Source organism: Argopecten irradians, chromosome 1 (assembly GCF_041381155.1).
Source record: "Argopecten irradians isolate NY chromosome 1, Ai_NY, whole genome shotgun sequence".
NCBI lineage: Eukaryota > Metazoa > Mollusca > Bivalvia > Pectinida > Pectinidae > Argopecten > Argopecten irradians.
Window position 1 is genome coordinate 44454121 of NC_091134.1, and position 21082 is coordinate 44475202.

The 21082-nt window shown below is 36.2% G+C and overlaps 1 protein-coding gene across 1 annotated transcript in view; it reads right to left on the reverse strand.

Annotated features, from left to right (window-relative positions):
• Nucleotides 1-318: 318 nt before the first annotated feature.
• LOC138327378 (uncharacterized) overlaps nt 319-21082 on the reverse strand; it is an 80098-nt gene continuing 59334 nt past the window's right edge. The window contains exons 39-53 of the mRNA XM_069273468.1: nt 11883-12084; nt 11463-11545; nt 11065-11173; nt 10569-10654; nt 9938-10040; nt 9247-9335; nt 8801-8947; nt 8383-8536; nt 7442-7562; nt 7228-7342; nt 6711-6812; nt 6264-6428; nt 5679-5789; nt 5201-5381; nt 319-4905 (exon numbers count right to left, since the gene is read on the reverse strand). Of these exons, the coding sequence (XP_069129569.1) occupies nt 4664-4905; nt 5201-5381; nt 5679-5789; nt 6264-6428; nt 6711-6812; nt 7228-7342; nt 7442-7562; nt 8383-8536; nt 8801-8947; nt 9247-9335; nt 9938-10040; nt 10569-10654; nt 11065-11173; nt 11463-11545; nt 11883-12084 (2010 nt within the window). The 3' untranslated portion in view covers nt 319-4663. The remainder of the gene's footprint in view (nt 4906-5200; nt 5382-5678; nt 5790-6263; nt 6429-6710; nt 6813-7227; nt 7343-7441; nt 7563-8382; nt 8537-8800; nt 8948-9246; nt 9336-9937; nt 10041-10568; nt 10655-11064; nt 11174-11462; nt 11546-11882; nt 12085-21082) is intronic.

A 21082-nucleotide genomic window follows, 5' to 3' on the forward strand; every position in this document is an offset into this window, starting at 1 on the left:
TTTGTTCTTGAAACTGAATGTGTCAGTTTCTGGATACCAAAACAACTTGGGTAACGTACAATTTATGGCCGATTAGTCGCAACATCTGGTGATTGTGACGTCATATTTTGATGTAATTTCTGTGATGTCGCAATCACCAGATGATGAAACTTATCAAAAGTAAATTGTACTTTACCCACGTTGCTTGTTTTGGTATTTCAAAATCCACATACCAGGTATTGGATATGGTGAGGATTATTTCTCTTACTAATGGTAACTGACCTGAAGTGTTCTGACATATGTAATACGACACACCTCAAAACAAAATCAACAAAAATGATGTATTACAAAATTTATTAGAAATGTTACAAATAGTATAACATATGATAAAACAGGGTTTACAATTTCTTTGATCAATAATATACACAAGTTCCTTAAATACACAAATCTATTTTATAATGGATATCATTAGTACAGTATTATAATGAACTGATCAATATGGTCTGGTGGCTGATTTACTCAGATGTAACAGTACCAGGTGTGTGACTATACATGTAGTTGATTTATCAATGGCCGTTCTATAACAGTTGCAGCTAGTCAGGGATTTGAATCAGTTACATGCTCGACTGTGCTCTAGAGTTACCTGCAGCAATCGGACATGTTCAATTCTGCTACAGCTACATTTAATTCTGCTACAGTTTTAAACTATGTTAGAAACTATGAAATGATTGTACACATGTTAAGTATTGGTGATTTTGATGTGCGACTAGTTTTACTGTAATATCAATAACCAACATCCACAATAACACTGTACTTTGGGACAAGACACAGCCCACAGGGATTGACAACCGGTATTATAAACAAAATACTACATTGCACATACAAATGTATATAGATAAATGCCTCATACACAAATGAAAGGGGCAGATAATTATTACTTCCCTTTTAAGTGTGTCCCCTCCCCTACTTTTTTTTTTAGGTATACCTGTAACAAACAGATAATTCACAATTAAGGTTATAAACTTGAGTCTTAATTTGACTTCAGAAATCATGGCCTGTGTGCTATATCAATGAAGATATGGCATCTTTTCATTGTTTTCAGAGACATACCCAATATTTTTAAAACAAGCTCGGAACAAAAATGATTGTATAAAAAGGAGATACAAAATATGGAGTTTACTATTTATTAAAAGTTTTATAAAATATACAACTGTAAATTACACACTAGATACTCATCATTCATACATGTAACACATAACAGATATTGATAGCAGCTCTTAATATTGTGTTTCAAGTTTTGGAGAGTTTATCAATAGAGAAGGGAAGTCTAAGCAAAGGATCATCACCCATTAGCATTTCAGTATATGTATATGGATATTATTTCCAAATTAGATGGAAAATGAGAAAATAACTGAGCAGCAACGAATCATATATGTAGTAGTAAGAACCTTTTGAACTATGTGTGATTTATACAGTGCAATTTTTGATAAAGCAAAAAAAAAAAAAAAAAAAAAAACCAGGGTCATTCTTTCTTCCAACACTCTGAAGTCTGTAAACTTTAACTTCAATATGTAGTATTATTTTCATTGTGAAGGCATTTTAGAAGAACTTTTTTTGTCCACCGATTGATCCACAATTCCACATGTATACATTCCTAAGAATATCCTAAAACAAAGATAGAGAGCAAGATTGTACGACGTATTTCATGATAAAATAATGAAATGTTGTGTAGACCCTTGTACCTAGCACTATGAGTATGTGAATGTATAAAAAAGGTACAAGTGTAACAATTACATCAATATTAGACTACAATTACAAGGTTCTAAATTAATAAAGTCGACAATATACGTACCGGTAATGATAAATACATTGGACTTCATGAATACAATGTACCCTTATTTGTCATAAAATGTTAATTGTTCGTGCACTAGTAATCCATGAAATATAAAATATACATCCCTGAGGCCTTGACACCAGTCTTAGAATGTATTCATTTTCTATATATTCTCTCTCTTTTCTAAATCCCTCTGCTTCATGGTCTGAAAATTTTGCATAGAATCTAAGAATGATCTAAAAATGACTTTCTGAGAAATACACATTACAAACCATGAAAATCAAAAATGTCTGCATGCTTTTCCAATGCAAAACTCTTATAAACCCGAAAGTTTTCTTCCAAATACTCTCTCTGGAAAGATGGATAGACCACGGATGAGGGCGATTTGATTAACCTACATTTTGTAGGACTTTTGAATTGCAAACTACTTCCTGTAAAATATTGTACAACATAGTAACTCATTCTCACACAAATGTCACTAATATCAATATTACCGATACACACTTGTATTATATGAAACATGATCATTTAAAATTCCTGTGGCTAACAAGGCACTTGTATCATAGAAACAAGTTTGACATACACAAAAATTTACATTTTGGATATTTTATGAATGACATATGATATAAATACAATTGATTACTTATATATAACTCTTACTTTGTATTCATTTTTTTGTACAAGATTTATGTATGCTGTTACTTTTTCATTAATCCAGTGTCAGGCTTAGGTAATTTATTTGAATAGCAATTTTGTTAATCAATTACATCCTAACTCAAAAGAAGGAAACAATTTACACGATACTTTTTGGACACAGATATCAAATGCCAACTAATATCAACATGCAGTTGTTTTTGCACATACACAAAATATAATTCAACAAATATTCACCGTCGAGTAAAAAACGTACAAAGAACACCTGAGATTTGATTGTCAACATAAGCACTCATGACACAGCAAATACAATATTACAATGGAGCAATAATAAAATACTAGGCTACTTGGTATTAGGTATAAACAAATTCTGTATATAAATATATAATAATAGTTAAAATCATACATGAATATTCAGTTTAAAAATTGTATTTTGTGTGATTTTTTCACCCTGTACGTAAACTATTGTAGCTAATAATCATTATGGTACGGTACTTAAGGATACTATAATCACAATATGGTGGGCAACACAACTGGCCATATATAGAGTGATGTAATATCAAACTGGTAATCCTTCAATAATAGCAGATTGTTAAATACAAATCTGAATTCATTACTAATTCATATCATGACTTTTTTTATCTCTTTCAACATTTTCACAAATAGATAAAGTCTAAAAGTAACTTTGTACTCTTTTGACTTTTTTGCAAATTGATAATGTCTATGACTAAGGGTGACTTTGTGAATTTGAAGAATTAAGAATTAGAGGTAATAATTGGTCTTGATAAAACAAATGACTATGGATGGTGATGAAATATCTTATTTTTGTAAAAACATTTGTATGAGATTTAAGATGAACCCTCCATGTGATTTTATGCAAAAATAAGTTACTACAAAATAAAAGTGCAAACCAACGCTGCTGATTAAAAATATGCTTTTATTAAAGTCCCTCAAAGTCTCTAAAACTAATATAGAAATACAACATGTTCACAAATTTATTTAATCTAAAGCTTTCAGCATGATAAATCTGAAATTTCATCTCTATAGCTGGACGGAAAAAGAGCTGGTTTTCTTTTAATAAATAGACTGATAAACTTAACATAAGGCAAGCTTTGGTGGGCAAACTTTCCTTACAATCACACACACAGGAATTCGAAGGAAACATTTCTACAAGACCATATTTAGGCTGTTACTATATAGAAGCTAGTCTCTCTCTCTCTCTCTCTCTCTCTCTCTCTCTCTCTCTCTCTCTCTCTCTTTCTCTCTCTCGTTAAGACCAAATTTATGAGTGCAAAATGTACGAAATTCATCAAGTTTCGATTAACTTTGAGCAAACTCTGTTTAAACAGCTAGTTTAGCACTTGTGTGCACAGATAACACTAATTTCAGTTACACATAGATTAGTGTATCAATTTAATTTCACTCAAATATGTTTCAAGTTACAGTTAGGATTCTCCGTCTCATCCTGTGATTCAAGTAGAATATATTTATGTTCCATTCCTACGTCTCACCCAAGGGGCAAGTGAAGGGATTCCTCTGTCTTACCCTATTGGCTAAATGGAGGGATTTCCCTGCCTTACACTAGGAACAAATGAAAGGTTCAAAATTCCCAACCTAGATTTCAAGTTAAGAGATTCTAGTCTTATTCTATGGTCAAGTTAAGAAGGTTTCCCAAAATCATATAGGATTCCAGTGAAGTGTCACCCAATAAGTGGAACTAGGTATTTTACCAAGCCTCACCCTAGGGTTAAACGGAGGGATCTCATTCTAAGCTTTAGGGGAATTATTTCCCTGTGATATTACAGGATTCAGCTGAAGGGATTCCCCAACCTAAAAATGAGGGGGAGAAAGCGTCCATTTTCAATGTAACCTTTACATACTGACTTGGGATTCCTGATGTGTGGGAATCCTATTTGGTTTCTATACGATCAACACCTTTGTGGTAAAAGGAGTAAACACAACCCTTGTGGTATGTTTATCTGTTTATCTCATGGTTGAAATTCCCTTACTTACATTAGGGGAATGAAGAATCTATAGATATTACACAGGTAACAGTACAGCTGTGTCACACACAGTACATATGTAATTCAACACATGTCACACACCACATGTGTCACACACACATCACACATCCCACCTATGTAAGGGTGTTAGAGAAGTCATAACACTGTCTACTTGTCTAAAACTACGTCAGTATCAAGGTATACGGACATTTGTGCTGCCAGAAAATGCCCTGCTGATATCAGGACACGCCGTGGAATCGATACAGCGTCCATTGTGTAGGACCTTGTTAGCTGGACACTGGCAGCTCGCTACACAAGGCTTGTAACATTTACTGGATATATCAGCCGATGGCTGGTCAAAGTTTTCACATGTCCGAGCACACACTGGACCACACTCATCAAATACAAATCCTTTTGATACATCACAGTCAAATTCTGTAAAACAAATGATTAATGCCAGTGGTTAAGTCACAAACAAATATAGCAAATAAGAGGCCCACAGAACCTGCATAACTGACCAGGCTATTTTAAAGACTATATGCTTTACATCAAAGAAACATAAACTTGTAAAAAATAATCATAACATTCAATGGAAGACTTTTTATAAGATGAAATCATTTACTTCTACAGAAATATTTAAAAAAAAAAAAAAATGGATAAATATTTATGTCTTTATCCATTCCATTATATCAAAAGTTGACCAAATGTTCTAACTAATACTAGTACATACCACACAATCCTGGGGACCTCCAGGCCAGACTGATTCCCCTCTTGGCACACTCGCGGGCGTAGGAAGACAACACTTCACACAGACACGTATCATTGTCCAGACAAACACACATGTCGTGGCGACAGGCAGCATAGAATGTTTGTGGCGACACAGTCCGATGACAGCGAGAGAAAGCTGGACCCTGTATCATATATGACATACAGAATTATATATATTGTGAGACAAAATGTTTAAAATGAAATCATGTATCATTTATGTTACATTTTTATAATCAAATTCCATGAAACCTGTTGCCTTGCCTCCAAATATGGGACAGAACAGGTTAACAAAGGGTAACATCTTATGCTCCTCCCTTCCCATAATAATTTATCTGGTTGAGGAAATTAATGAAATAGGAGAAATTCCTCTGGTGGGAGAAAATATGTCAGACACGCATGATTTCTGCTGGAACTGGAAATACATGTATATCAATTCTTACATTGAGGATGGCACATTTGGTTTCGGCTATACGTTTGCCTCGGTATCCCACTTCTTTACATGGGTCTATGTCTATAGCATTAACACAGTTGTCTGAGGTCTGGTCATCAGCCTGTAGGATCACAAAATGCATCATTAATAATCAAATTATTTCATATAAACTTTATCTATTTTACATCGATTACGAAACATGTTATACAACTTATGCAAATCACTCTCGATGGCCCGGATGTATGCACACGAGGGGTCTTAGTGTGGGAGGAAACCGGAGAGCCCAGAGAAAACCAACATGATCAGGCAGGTGACCCCTAACCTTTTCACATCTGTTCCAGTGATCAAACCCTGGCCGGCTAGGTGAAAGGCGAGTGGTTTAACCACTACACCACTCGATCACACTAAACCACAACAAATGATTTAATGGTCTATGTATTCAACCAATCCACAAGAAAAGAAAACTTCTATACAAGTATTGGAATCCGTTACATTTTACTAAGAAGCTTTCTCACTTGGCATTACTTTTGGCATTACTTTTATAACATCAATTTTCATGTGACTACTCCTGATAGAGATATTGTCTGATACCGACCTTCCAGCTATTGCCAAAAGTGCTGGGTGAGTTTGTGATCTGTTTAGACCGAGTCCTCATATCATCTTGTGGATAGCCATTGAAGTTTCCACACAGTCCACATGTCTTGCGTTTGTAGGAGCCTGGGACACTGAGCTCTGCCTGGCTATCTCCATTCCACACCAACTGTAACACATATTTCCAATTTATTTATTAGGTAAAGTAACTTCATCTCTATTTAGGTGTCAAGAATGATAATGACCTTGACCCCATATTAGGTGTCCGAGTTTGATAAACTGGACCCCTCTTTGGTTGTTAAAATATACTTATCTTGAGTCATATTTGAGATATGAAGTACAGAATGACCTTGACCCCTATTTTGGTGATGTAGTCTAATTACCTTGACCTCTATTTGGGTGATCTAGTCTAATAACCTTGACCCCTTTTTGGGTGATAAAGTATAATTACCTTGACCCCTATTTGGGTGTTGAGGAACACTGTGCCGTCCTTGACCTCCAAAGAGAACACAGGCCCCTGTCTATGATCAGACTGTACCACCTGTCCATTAACCTGTAAACCATTGTTACATCCCAGATAAATAATAAACCACATTAGTTACACATGGAATATTGTAACGTAATTAAAACACAATTTCTGTAAAAAGTCATTGAAACATTGTATAGGAAGTTTTACTGCAATGTAACAGGTGTGACCTGTTTTCAATGCCATTATATAACAGAGATATCAATATATTGATGTGACCTATTTTTCAATCTCCTTTGGATCTAATGATCGGTAAAAGACACTATGCTATGACTTTGTGATAATTAATCTTGTTACAGAACATATCTTATTGTTAACATTATATACACATTCTATCTACAGCCATGTATAATGCATATCCATGTTTCAAAAACATTAAAACAAGGATTGAATCTTTAATACAAACTCCTTTGATTGTTAAAACATTAAAACTGAAAGTTACCAAGACAACTCCATTCTGGAGGAGGTCAATCTTGTAGCCTGACAATTTGACAGTAAAGTTCTGGGCCCAGGACACAGCAAGTGGAGCTGACCGCCGGTCATGTTGTACTTCTACTCTGTAACACAGAAGTGTAATTATTCAACACTGTTATCATCACACTCAAATATTAAAAATAGCATTCAAATAAAGATAATGTTTGAATTGATTTACTCACATGAAATCATCATTTTCACAGTCGGCGGCCATGATGTAGCGACAGTCTCCCATAAAACTGATGGTGGTTCCATCAAATGTTTGGTAGTGTGGGTCACCATACACAAGGCAGGTGGCAGGGCCTGAAAAAGTCAAAGATCAAAGGTCAACAATAATCAGAGGTACAGGCTTATGAATGTAGTGTACTAACAAATTCTATGATTTTTTGTTTGTTGGTTTGATTAATTAACGTCCTATTAACAGCTATGGTCATGTAAAGGACGGCCTCCCATGTATGCGGTGTGTTGCGTGTATGTTGTGCGAGGTGCGTGTTTTGGGAAACTGTGGTATATTCATGTAGTGTCTTCTTGTATAGTGGAACTGTTGCTCTTTTTATAGTGCTATATCACTGAAGCATGCTGCCGAAGACACAAAGCAACACACCCCACCCGGTCACATTATACTGACAATGGGCGAACCAGTCGTCCCACTCCCTGTTTGCTGAGCGCTAAGCAGGAGCAGAAACTACCACTTTTATAGACTTTGGTGTGTCTCGGCCAGGGGACAGAACCCAGAGCCTTCCTCACAGGGGCAAACGCTCAACTCAAGGCCAAAAGTGAGGCAGTGCCAAGGGAGGCATTAGGAAAGATAAAGTCAGTCAGGAAGAAGAGAAAAGATAAGATCCTAAATTTAGTCGCCTTTTACGATCATGCAATAGGGGAAGCAGGTACAATTCTAACGCGCTACCTGCAGGGCAAACAAATTCTATGAATTCTATGATAGATGATAAAGGCCTTTTACATGTGACATATATATATCTTTAATACCTTTAAGATTATACACTAACAAAAAGGAAAGGTAATTAAGGTCAAGGCAGAATTAATTTTTATAAAGATGATTTTATATCTATCATGAACACTTAATTACCACCTATATTACAATTTGTTATGTTGGTGTACTTACTTGTCTGACAGACAGGACAACACTGGCCTGGTATCCGTGACAACGTAGCATCAAAGCCACAGCTCTGGTAGTCACACTGTTCAGTGGTACAGCTCACAGTCCCTCCTAGACAACTACATGTCGTACACTCGTCTATTGTCCATACATCTCCTGTCTATAAAACAACATATTGTCAATCTCTACAATTCAATATCAACATCAATAGTTAGCATACAATGGATTTTTTCCAGCCAATCAGAAACTGTCTCTTAAAACTACCAGTCACTGTTTCACTAGTTCCTCTAGTGCTTTTTCATACGTCAACATTACATGAGAGTACAGTGATCCAATGTCACTTTCAAAATTTGTCTATGACCATCATTTAAGCCATATGAACAATGGATATTTAATCACTATTGACAGTCTGAATGTGTGTTACCTGGTAGGTGTTTCCCTGGTACAGACACTCGGCACGGTCAATGTTCTGACAAACTGGACAACAGGTCCCTGGGGCCCGCAGAGGAACCTGGTCATCTAGACAGAATACTCTGGGACAGTCGACGGCCACACAGCTAATCTCCCCGCCCTTCAACATAAATGCAGCCTTGATAACTACATGGACAGGCTACTATAGGATATAAGGAATAAAAGTTTAATTATTATTAATTGCAGTCAATGACTGGTATCACAATTCAATTTTTTGTTTTTAGAATAATATAATAATGTTTTTTTAATGATGATTGGAAAACCAAATTCATCAGTTGCCTATATTATGATGCATTTGATAATAGTCATTACAAAAATAGGGAAATCCACAATAATGAGGAAATTACACTTAATATTTATTTTTCACAAGACATATAGAAGAGAATTTCTGACACTGACCTGACAGCGACACACCATACAAGGATCAGAGTTATCTGCCCATGTCGTCCCTTCTTCATAGTAACGATCCTCTCTGGTATCATAGCAGGCTGAAATATATAATGACAATTCTTTATGAAATCTGGCAGCAATGTATAGGGAAATGGAGATTTTCCTCAAACATTTCACTGGCATTTTATTTCAGAATATTATTCACAGAAGTTGCTTTAGAGATAAGCATATTCTAGCACTTTCTATAAGACAAGAATTTTTTCACTGAAACATTACTGAGCAATGTGTAACAATATTCGCAAATGTGTGATTAATTGTGCTGACCTGGCTGGGCCAAGTTTCACAAACGTTCCTCAACTTTATAGGAATTACTCAACTTAAAATTTTCCATAGGAAAGCATTTCCGCTTTTAAGGAAGTTTCCTTTGCTTATGGAGAATTGTAAGGTAAGGAATTCCTTCAAGTCAAGGAATGTTTGTCAAACTGGGCCCTGTTCAAACTGAATTTATCAGGTTATCTGATTGCACCAAAATAAGTATGTTTGCAGTACAAAACTTTTATCAAACTTGTACTTATTTCTTTCATCCTTGATAAAAGTATGTTGTCTGTTTGGAGATTTATTGTGAGATAACTGAAGTGTCCATGGAAAACCAACAAGGTCAGGTAGGTGACCACATCATGTCTGAATGAAGACAACTTACCAGGACACTGTGGACAGCACTGACCAGATTGAACGCGCTGGACGGAGGGTGGGCAAGCTACAGGGTTACATCTCTGTGTGGTACACATCCAGTGGAAGGAGGCCTAGGGAGCAGACAGAAAGTGAATTTATAACACAGGGTCAGAGAACATGGCCAAACCTTTACAACTTCAATCTTGATTTTTATGTGAAACCAACATAAATGCAGAGGAATTTTTTTAATGTGTTCAGTTGCTTATTCCCCCCTCACATTGCTTATCATTATAGATTTTCAATTAAATGAAATTTGTTTTAATTTAATTCCTATATTTTAAGACTGAAAGCTTGTGATTTGGTAACTAAGAAGGAACAAGAGGATATAGATTTGCTAAAATTACATCGTCCTCACCCATGACATCATATGACAGAAGAACATCATATGGTTAGGTACTTGATGTCCTAGCCTTTTCAATCAATTTTCAAGGAAAGCAAAGAATAGTTTTCAGAAGATACAGATGTATTATCAGTTTCACATTCCTATAACTGAAGACTCCTAAAATCTTCATTCAGATAAATCCACACAATCGCTGTAGATAGTGTCATAATTTGGTGTCTGGCTGTTGAAAAAAAGAAGCATTAGAGAGAGAACTTACTGTACATTCACACACAACACAGGGGTCCTGTGAGGCACGAGGTTGGACCCTCACTCCCACCGTTTCACGGGTACAGTTTGTCCCAACTACAACAAATCACAGTCATTTTAAAACAGAGGCAGCCCTCAAAATTACACAGCAAAACTGGCCTTAGCAACCACCTCTGTATAACAACTACTTGCTGAATAAGACCACTTTATTACGGTCCAAAATCGCCAATTTTAACAGTTTGACCTTTGTATAAGACCGTTGGTTATATATAACTATTTCGATTTTGTCCTTGTGGTCTTTATAGACAAGTTTTATTGTACATTTAACTTAATATCCTTTTCTTCTGCAAGCTATAATAAAGACATTTCAAGTAAAAATCATGATAGGAATAAACTGTAAAAGCTCCAGTATCTGAGCTTGTGAACAATGGTGGAATATACAAACAGCGTATTATTTGGAATTTCTTTAACATGCATTGAGTAAAGGGAGACAATCCATTACTTACAGCCAGAACAGGTTGGACAACACTGGCCTGGGGCCGGAGGTACCTGTTGTTCTACAGGACAGTTAGCAATCTGTGGACAGCTCTCGTGGTGACATTTCAGGCCTCCACTCTGATCAAAGAAAGAAATTATTGATACATGTATTAAGGTCCTCATTCATATTCTAAATGTCGCTTACTGTACACCTCTTTTATATCAAAATATATAAATGTAAATATAATTGTATGTTCATTAATTCATCTGACTACAATACAAAAGCATTTTTACTGACATTATCTTTCACCAAGAGCTTGCAATGTATTTTCGTAAGTGCCCATTTTAAAATCTGATATTCATAAAATCTAACTGTGTGTTAAATGATTCCAATGAATGATGAAAATGTTAAAAACAGGCAACTTACTTCACATGTACAGACATCACATGGGTCACCATTAGGACTGAAACTTTCTCCATCATTGTATGTCAAACCATTGTATCGACAGGCTGAAATACACAGATTTAGTCTGTTACTCACAGTATTGTACAGAAGGAACACCAAATAAAATTAAGGAACTTTAGAAATAAGACAGTACTGTAGTATTTTCATGCAGATCTAGGTTTTTTTATAAATAATAGGAGGCAAAATGAAGATCCAAAAGTTTGAAGAAACCTTAAGACTGTTTTGCTACCCAATAGTGTAAAAAAAAATGTCAAATAAACATTGAGGACTAACAATTTCACCAACAGTCTTTATCACCTTATTGTCTTGAAGTAAAGGAAAGATACCCAAGATACAGATTTTGTAATGGAAATAGAATCACCAAAACTAAATGTTACGTACATGGACAGACAGGACAGCATTGTCCTGGAACATTAACGGGATTGTCACAGGTATTAAAACACTGCATCTCCATACAGGTAATCAGTCCAGCTGAACAGGAGCAGGTCACGCACGGATTGGCGGGCATCTTCCACTGTTGTCCGTCCTGGTACCGCTCACCTTTATGTTCACAACCTACAAATATCACACATAAACCATTATACTGTCAACATTTACACAAAGTTTATATAGTGTTAGTACAAGACAGAGACAATTAAATAACACATACAATCTTCATACCATCTTACAGTCAACAATGTACAAACTTCCATATATGCACTTCTTTCTTAATGGACCAAGTTTATTTACACAAATTAATTAGTCCTGAAAGTAAAGGTTCTGCAGACATGCAAGTTAAAGCCTTGAGACAGTGGAAGTTAGAGCTATCAAATGTAAGTTAAAATCACCAGGTACGCCACGATCCACTGATATTCCTGAAAATAAGGTAGTGAATTGCATGCAAACATTCAAAAGACTTGCAATTATGGGGAAGGTGTTTTAGGGTTGTGGGTAGTGGTTGTGGGGGGGAGTGTGGGAAGGGGGAAGTAATGGAAGGGGATTGGGGAGGGGGGTGGATTTGGTGTGATAGGAAGGGGAGGGGTGTTATTGGATTTGGATATAGAATTAATAGGAAGAGGGTGTGTTTAATGTTGTGGTGTGAGGGGTGGGTGTGGGTTAAGGTAGGGATTGTGGGGGGGTGGGAGGGAAGTGGTATAGGGTGGGGTGGGGAAGGAAGGGAGGGATGTGGTTTGGTGGGTGGTATTAGGGGAAGTAAGGGTAGGATTGGTTTGGATTTGAGTGGAGTTTGGGTGAAAAGTTTGGGACGGAGGTTGGTGGGATATAGGGATAGGTTTTGTCCGAATGGTATTTGGTTATGTGAGGGTGTACTTGCAATGTGCTGGTGTATTCAAATTATATTAGCACTTGCCTGTGCTGGTAGACAAGTCATCAACTTCAAAAAACTGGCTCTTTAGAGAAATATTTTGCAATACTTAGGATGTAGATGTTCTTCCCTACCTGTACTTGCAATGTGCTGGTGTATTCAAATTATTAGCACTTGCCTGTGCTGGTAGGAAAGTCATCAACTTCAAAAACTGGCTCTTTAGAGAAAATATTATTTTCTTCCAATTAACTTAGTATGTAGATGCTCTTCCCTACCTGTACTTGCAATGTGCTGGTGTATTCAAATTATTAGCACTTGCCTGTGCTGGTAGGAAAGTCATCAGCTTCAAAAACTTCCTCTTTATAGAAACCAGTAAATATTTACTTAGGATGAAGATGTTCTTGCCTACCTGTACTTGCAATGTGCTGGTGTATTCAAATTATTAGCACTTGCCTGTGCTGGTAGGAAAGTCATCACTTTCAGCTACTTCCTCTTTATAGAAACCAGTTAATATTTACTATCGGTATTTAGATGTTATTGCCAATACTTAGGATGTAGATGTTCTTGCCTACCTGTACTTGCAATGTGCTGGTGTATTCAAATTATTAGCACTTGCCTGTGCTGGTAGGAAAGTCATCAGCTTCAACCACTTCCTCTTTATAGAAACCAGTAAATATTTATTATCGGTATCTAGATGTTCTTGTCTACCTGTACTTGCAATGTGCTGGTGTATTGAAATTATTAGCACTTGCCTGTGCTGGTAGGAAAGTCATCACTTTCAGCTACTTCCTCTTTATAGAAACCAGTTAATATTTACTATCGGACCTGTACTTGCAATGTGCTGGTGTATTCAAATTACTAGCACTTGCCTGTGCTGGTAGACAAGTCATCACTTTCAGTTACTTACTTGCTATAGAAATTCAACAGTTCCTTACTTTAGAAATAATACAATACGTAATATTTTTGTCTAGATGTTCTTGTTTACCTGTACTTGCAATGTGCTGGTGTATTCAAATTATTAGCACTTGCCTGTGCTGGTAGACAAGTCATCAACTTCAAAAACTTACTGCGGCTCTTTAGAGAATAATTTTGCAATACTTAGGATGTAGATGTTCTTCCCTACCTGTACTTGCAATGTGCTGGTGTATTCAAATTATTAGCACTTGCCTGTGCTGGTAGGAAAGTCATCAGCTTCAACCACTTCCTCTTTATAGAAACCAGTAAATATTTATTATCGGTATCTAGATGTTCTTGTCTACCTGTACTTGCAATGTGCTGGTGTATTGAAATTATTAGCACTTGCCTGTGCTGGTAGGAAAGTCATCACTTTCAGCTACTTCCTCTTTATAGAAACCAGTTAATATTTACTATCGGTATTTAGATGTTTCTTGCCTTACCTGTACTTGCAATGTGCAATGTGGTGTATTCAAATTATTAGCACTTGCCTGTGCTGGGTAGACAAAGTATCATCACTTTCAGTTACTTACTTGCTATAGAAATTCAACTTCCTTCCTTTTAGAAATACAATAAACAGTAAATATTTTTTCGGTATCTAGATGTTCTTGCCTACCTGTACTTGCAATGTGCTGGTGTATTCAAATTACTAGCACTTGCCTGTGCTGGTAGACAAGTCATCACTTTCAGTTACTTACTTGCTATAGAAATTCAACAGTTCCTTACTTTATAAATAATACAATATGTAATATTTTAGTCTAGATGTTCTTGTTTACCTGTACTTGCAATGTGCTGGTGTATTCAAATTATTAGCACTTGCCTGTGCTGGTAGGAAAGTCATCAACTTCAAAAACTTCCTCTTTATAGAAACCAGTAAATAATACAATATGTAATATTTTAGTCTAGATGTTCTTGTTTACCTGTACTTGCAATGTGCTGGTGTATTCAAATTACTAGCACTTGCCTGTGCTGGTAGACAAGTCATCACTTTCAGTTACTTACTTCTTTATAGGAATTCAACAGTTAAATATTTAGTATATAATAATTATTGCCTAGATCTACTTGTGAAGGGATGTACTTGCCAACCTGTACTTGCAATGTGCTGGTTTATTCAAATTATTAGCACTTGCCTGTGCTGGTAGGCACAAGTCATCAGCTTCATTTAACTTGCTATAGAAATTCAACAGTTTCTCCTTATAGAGAAATAATACAATACTTGTAATATTTAGGATCTAGATGTTCTTGCCTTACCTGTACTTGCAATGTGCTGGTGTATTCAAATTATTAGCACTTGCCTGTGCTGGTAGTACGAAGTCATCACTTTTCAGTTACTTACTTCCTCTTTATTCAGAAGTTAATATTTACTTCCTTTTAGAAATTTACAATACGTAATATTTTTGTCTAGATGTTCTTGCCTACCTGTACTTGCAATGTGCTGGTGTATTCAAATTATTAGCACTTGCCTGTGCTGGTAGAAAGTCATCAACTTCAACCACTTCCTCTCTTTAGAGAAAACTAGTTAAAATATTGCAATACTATCGGTATCTAGATGTTCTCTTGCCTACCTGTACTTGCAATGTGCTGGTGTATTCAAAATTATTAGCACTTGCCTGTGCTGGTAGGAAAGTCATCAGCTTTCACTACTTCCTCTTTATAGAAACCAGTAAATATTTACGTTATCAGTACCTGTACTTGCAAGAGATGTTCTTGCCTACCTGTACTTGCAATGTGCTGGTGTATTCAAATTATTAGCACTTGCCTGTGCTGGTAGGAAAGTCATCAGCTTCAACCACTTCCTCTTTATAGAAACTTAGTATGTAATATTATTAGTATGTAGATGTTCTTGCCTACCTGTACTTGCAATGTGCTGGTGTATTCAAATTATTAGCACTTGCCTGTGCTGGTAGGAAAGTCATCACTTTCAGTTACTTACTTGCTATAGAAATTCAACAGTTCCTTACTTTATTAAATAATACAATTGCCTAATATTTTATCTAGATGTTCTTGCCTACCTGTACTTGCAATGTGCTGGTGTATTCAAAGTTACTAGCACTTGCCTGTGCTGGTAGACAAGTCATCACTTTCAGTTACTTACTATGCTATAGAAATTCAACAGTTCCTTCCTTTATAAATAATTTTGGTCATAATACTTAGGAATGTAGATGCTCTTGCCTACCTGTACTTGCAATGTGCTGGTGTATTCAAATTATTAGCACTTGCCTGTGCTGGTAGGACAAGTCATCACTTTCAGTTACCACTTCCACTCTTTATAGTAAAACGTAATATTTGTGTCTAGAAATATTTACACCTGGATTATCTGGTATCTAGATGTTCTTAGACAAGTCTCTACTACCTGGTGTAGATGTTTCTTTGCCCAACCTGTACTTGCTGTGTGGTGTATTCAAATTATTAGCACTTGCCTGTGCTGGTAGAAAAGTCATCAACTTCAAAAACTGGCTCTTTAGAGAAATATTTTGCAATACTTAGGATGTAGATGTTCTTCCCTACCTGTACTTGCAATGTGCTGGTGTATTCAAATTATTAGCACTTGCCTGTGCTGGTAGGAAAGTCATCACTTTCAGCTACTTCCTCTTTATAAAAACCAGTTAATATTTACTATTGGTATTTAGATGTTCAAGATGTAATACTTGCCTAGATGTTCTTGCCTACCTGTACTTGCAATGTGCTGGTGTATTCAAATTATTAGCACTTGCCTGTGCTGGTAGACAAGTCATCACTTTCAGTTACTTACTCTTTATAGAAACCAGTTCCTTCCTTTAGAAAAATATTTTGCAATACTTAGGATGTAGATGTTCTTCCCTACCTGTACTTGCAATGTGCTGGTGTATTCAAATTATTAGCACTTGCCTGTGCTGGTAGGAAAGTCATCAGCTTCAACCACTTCCTCTTTATAGAAACCAGTAAATATTTATTATCGGTATCTAGATGTTCTTGTCTACCTGTACTTGCAATGTGCTGGTGTATTCAAATTATTAGCACTTGCCTGTGCTGGTAGACAAGTCATCACTTTCAGTTACTTACTTGCTATAGAAATTCAACAGTTCCTTACTTTAGAAATAATACAATACGTAATATTTTTGTCTAGATGTTCTTGTTTACCTGTACTTGCAATGTGCTGGTGTATTCAAATTATTAGCACTTGCCTGTGCTGGTAGACAAGTCATCAACTTCAAAAACTGGCTCTTTAGAGAAATATTTTCCAATACTTAGGATGTAGATGTTCTTCCCTACCTGTACTTGCAATGTGCTGGTGTATTCAAATTATTAGCACTTGCCTGTGCTGGTAGGAAAGTCATCACTTTCAGCTACTTCCTCTTTATAGAAACCAGTAGATACTTTATTATTGGTTATCTAGATGTGCTGATGTTGCCTACCTGTACTTGCAATGTGCTGGTGTATTCAAATTATTAGCACTTGCCTGTGCTGGAAGGAAAATCATCAACTTCAAAAACTGCACTCTTTAAGAGAAAAAATGTGTCCAATTACTTTGGTATGAAGATGTTCTTGTCCCTACCTGTACTTGCAATGTGATGGTGTATTCAAATTATTAGCACTTGCCTGTGCTGGTAGGAAAGTCATCACTTTCAGCTACTTCCTCTTTATAGAAACCAGTTAATATTTACTATATCGGTATCTAGATGTTCTTGCCTACCTGTACTTGCAATGTGCTGGTGTATTCAAATTACTAGCACTTGCCTGTGCTGGTAGGAAAGGTCATCAGCTTTCAGCTCATACTCCACTTACTGGCTGCTTTATTAGAAATTCAACAGTTCCCTAAGGTATAATTAAACTTACAATATAATAACTACTCAGTATCTAGATGTTCTTGTTGCCTACCTGTACTTGCAATGTGCTGGTGTATTTCAAATTACTAGCACTTGCCTGTGCTGGTAGAAAGTCATCACTTTCAGTTACTTACTTGCTATAGAAATTCATACAGTTCCTTACTTTAGTAATAATACAATACGTAATATTTTTGTCTAGATGTTCTTGTTTACCTGTACTTGCAATGTGCTGGTGTATTTCAAATTATTAGCACTTGCCTGTGCTGGTAGACAATGATTCAATCTTTCAGTTACTTACTTGCTATAGAAATTCAACAGTCCTTACTTTATGAAATATAAATTTTGCAATACTTAGGATGTAGATGTTCTTGCCTACCTGTACTTGCAATGTGCTGGTGTATTCAAATTATTAGCACTTGCCTGTGCTGGTAGGAAAGTCATCAGCTTCAAGCTACTTACTTGCTCTTTATAGAAAAGTCATCACTTAATATTTACTATTTATTTAGATGTTATTGCCTACCTGTACTTGCAAGAGATGTTCTTGCCTACCTGTACTTGCAATGTGCTGGTGTATTCAAATTATTAGCACTTGCCTGTGCTGGTAGGAAAAGTCATCACTTCAGCTACTTCCTCTTTACTTAGAAACTCAGTTAATATTTTACTATCAGTATCTTTAAAGGGATGTTCTTGCCTACCTGTACTTGCAATGTGCTAGTGTATTCAAATTATTAGCACTTGCCTGTGCTGTGTAGAAACTTGCCTGTGCTACTTCATCAGCTCCAGTTACTACTTCCTTTCTTTATAGAAACCAGTAAATAACTTACTATCAGTATCTAGATGTTCTTGCCTACCTGTACTTGCAATGTGCTGGTGTATTCAAATTACTAGCACTTGCCTGTGCTGGTAGACAAGTCATCACTTTCAGTTACTTACTTGCTATAGAAATTCAACAGTTCCTTCCTTTAGAAATAATACAATACGTAATATTTTTGTCTAGATGTTCTTGTTTACCTGTACTTGCAATGTGCTGGTGTATTCAAATTATTAGCACTTGCCTGTGCTGGTAGACAAGTCATCAACTTCAAAAACTGGCTCTTTAGAGAAATATTTTGCAATACTTAGGATGTAGATGTTCTTCCCTACCTGTACTTGCAATGTGCTGGTGTATTCAAATTATTAGCACTTGCCTGTGCTGGTAGGAAAGTCATCAGCTTCAACCACTTCCTGCTTTATAAATTCAACAGTTCCTTCCTATATTTACAATACTTTATATTTTATCTAGATGTTCTTGTCTACCTGTACTTGCAATGTGCTGGTGTATTCAAATTATTAGCACTTGCCTGTGCTGGTAGGAAAGTCATCAACTTAAACAGCTACTTCCTCTTCGTAGAAACAGTAATACTTATCGGTATTATGTTATGCCTCATGTATCAAAGGGATGTTCTTGCCTACCTGTACTTGCAATGTGCTGGTGTATTCAAATTATTAGCACTTGCCTGTGCTGGTAGGAAAGTCATCAGCAGTTACTTCTATAAAATTCCACTTCCTCTTTATAGAAACCAGTAAAATAATACTTAATATTTTTGTCTAGATGTTCTTGTTTACCTGTACTTGCAATGTGCTGGTGTATTCAAATTATTAGCACTTGCCTGTGCTGGTTGTCTAGATGTTCTTGCCTACCTGTACTTGCAATGTGCTGGTGTATTCAAATTATTAGCACTTGCCTGTGCTGGTAGGAAAGTCATCACTTTCAGCTACTTCCTCTTTATAGAAACCAGTTAATACTTACTATCAGTATCTAGATGTTCTTGCCTACCTGTACTTGCAATGTGCTGGTGTATTCAAATTACTAGCACTTGCCTGTGCTGGTAGACAAGTCATCACTTTCAGTTACTTACTTGCTATAGAAATTCAACAGGTCCTTCCTTTAGAAATAATTTAATACGTAATATTTTTGTCTATATGTTCTTGTTTACCTGTACTTGCAATGTGCTGGTGTATTCAAATTATTAGCACTTGCCTGTGCTGGTAGACAAGTCATCAACTTTTTAAAAACTGGTTCTTTAGAGAAACATTTTGCAATACTTAGGATGTAGATGCTCTTCCCTACCTGTACTTGCAATGTGCTGGTGTATTCAAATTATTAGCACTTGCCTGTGCTGGTAGGAAAGTCATCAGCTTCAACAACTTCCTCTTTATAGAAACCAGTAAATATTTATTATCGGTATCTAGATGTTCTTGCCTACCTGTACTTGCAATGTGCTGGTGTATTCAAATTATTAGCACTTGCCTGTGCTGGTAGGAAAGTCATCACTTTCAGCTACTTCCTCTTTATAGAAACCAGTTAATATTTACTATCGGTATTTAGATGTTATTGCCTACCTGTACTTGCAATGTGCTGGTGTACTGTACTTGCATGGCTGGTGTATTCAAATTACTAACTTGCTGGCGTGGTTATTCTCACTGCCTGTGCTGTAGGAAAGTCATCACTTTCAGCTCTCCTTTATAGAAACCAGTAAATATTTACTATGGGTATCTAGATGTTCTTGCCTACCTGTACTTGCAATGTGCTGGTGTATTCAAATTATTAGCACTTGCCTGTGCTGGTAGAAAGTCATCACTTTCATACCTTCCTTTAAAAACCATAAATATTTATTTGGATCTAGATGTTCTTGCCTACCTGTACTTGCAATGTGCTGGTGTATTGAAATTATTAGCACTTGCCTGTGCTGGTAGGAAAGTCATCACTTCAGCTACTTCCTCTTTATAGAAACCAGTTATATTTACTATCGTATTTAATTTTTGCAATACTTACTTATGATTAGATGTTCTTGTCTACCTGTACTTGCAATGTGCTGGTGTATTTAAATTATTAGCACTTGCCTGTGCTGGTAGGAAAGTCATCAGTTAACCACTTCCTCTTTATAGAAACCAGTTAATATTATTTAGATGTTATTGCCTATCTGTACTTGCTAGATGTTCTTGCCTACCTGTACTTGCAATGTGCTGGTGTATTCAAATTATTAGCACTTGCCTGTGCTGGTAGGAAAGTCATCACTTTCAGCTACTTCCTCTTTATAGAAACCAGTTAATATTTACTATCAGAAATAATACAATATGTAATATTTTAGTCTAGATGTTCTTGTTTACCTGTACTTGCAATGTGCTGGTGTATTCAAATTACTAGCACTTGCCTGTGCTGGTAGACAAGTCATCACTTTCAGTTACTTACTTGCTATAGAAATTCAACAGTTCCTTCCTTTAGAAATAATACAATACGTAATATTTTTGTCTAGATGTTCTTGTTTACCTGTACTTGCAATGTGCTGGTGTATTCAAATTATTAGCACTTGCCTGTGCTGGTAGACAAGTCATCAACTTCAAAAACTGGCTCTTTAGAGAAATATTTTGCAATACTTAGGATGTAGATGTTCTTCCCTACCTGTACTTGCAATGTGCTGGTGTATTCAAATTATTAGCACTTGCCTGTGCTGGTAGGAAAGTCATCAGCTTCAACC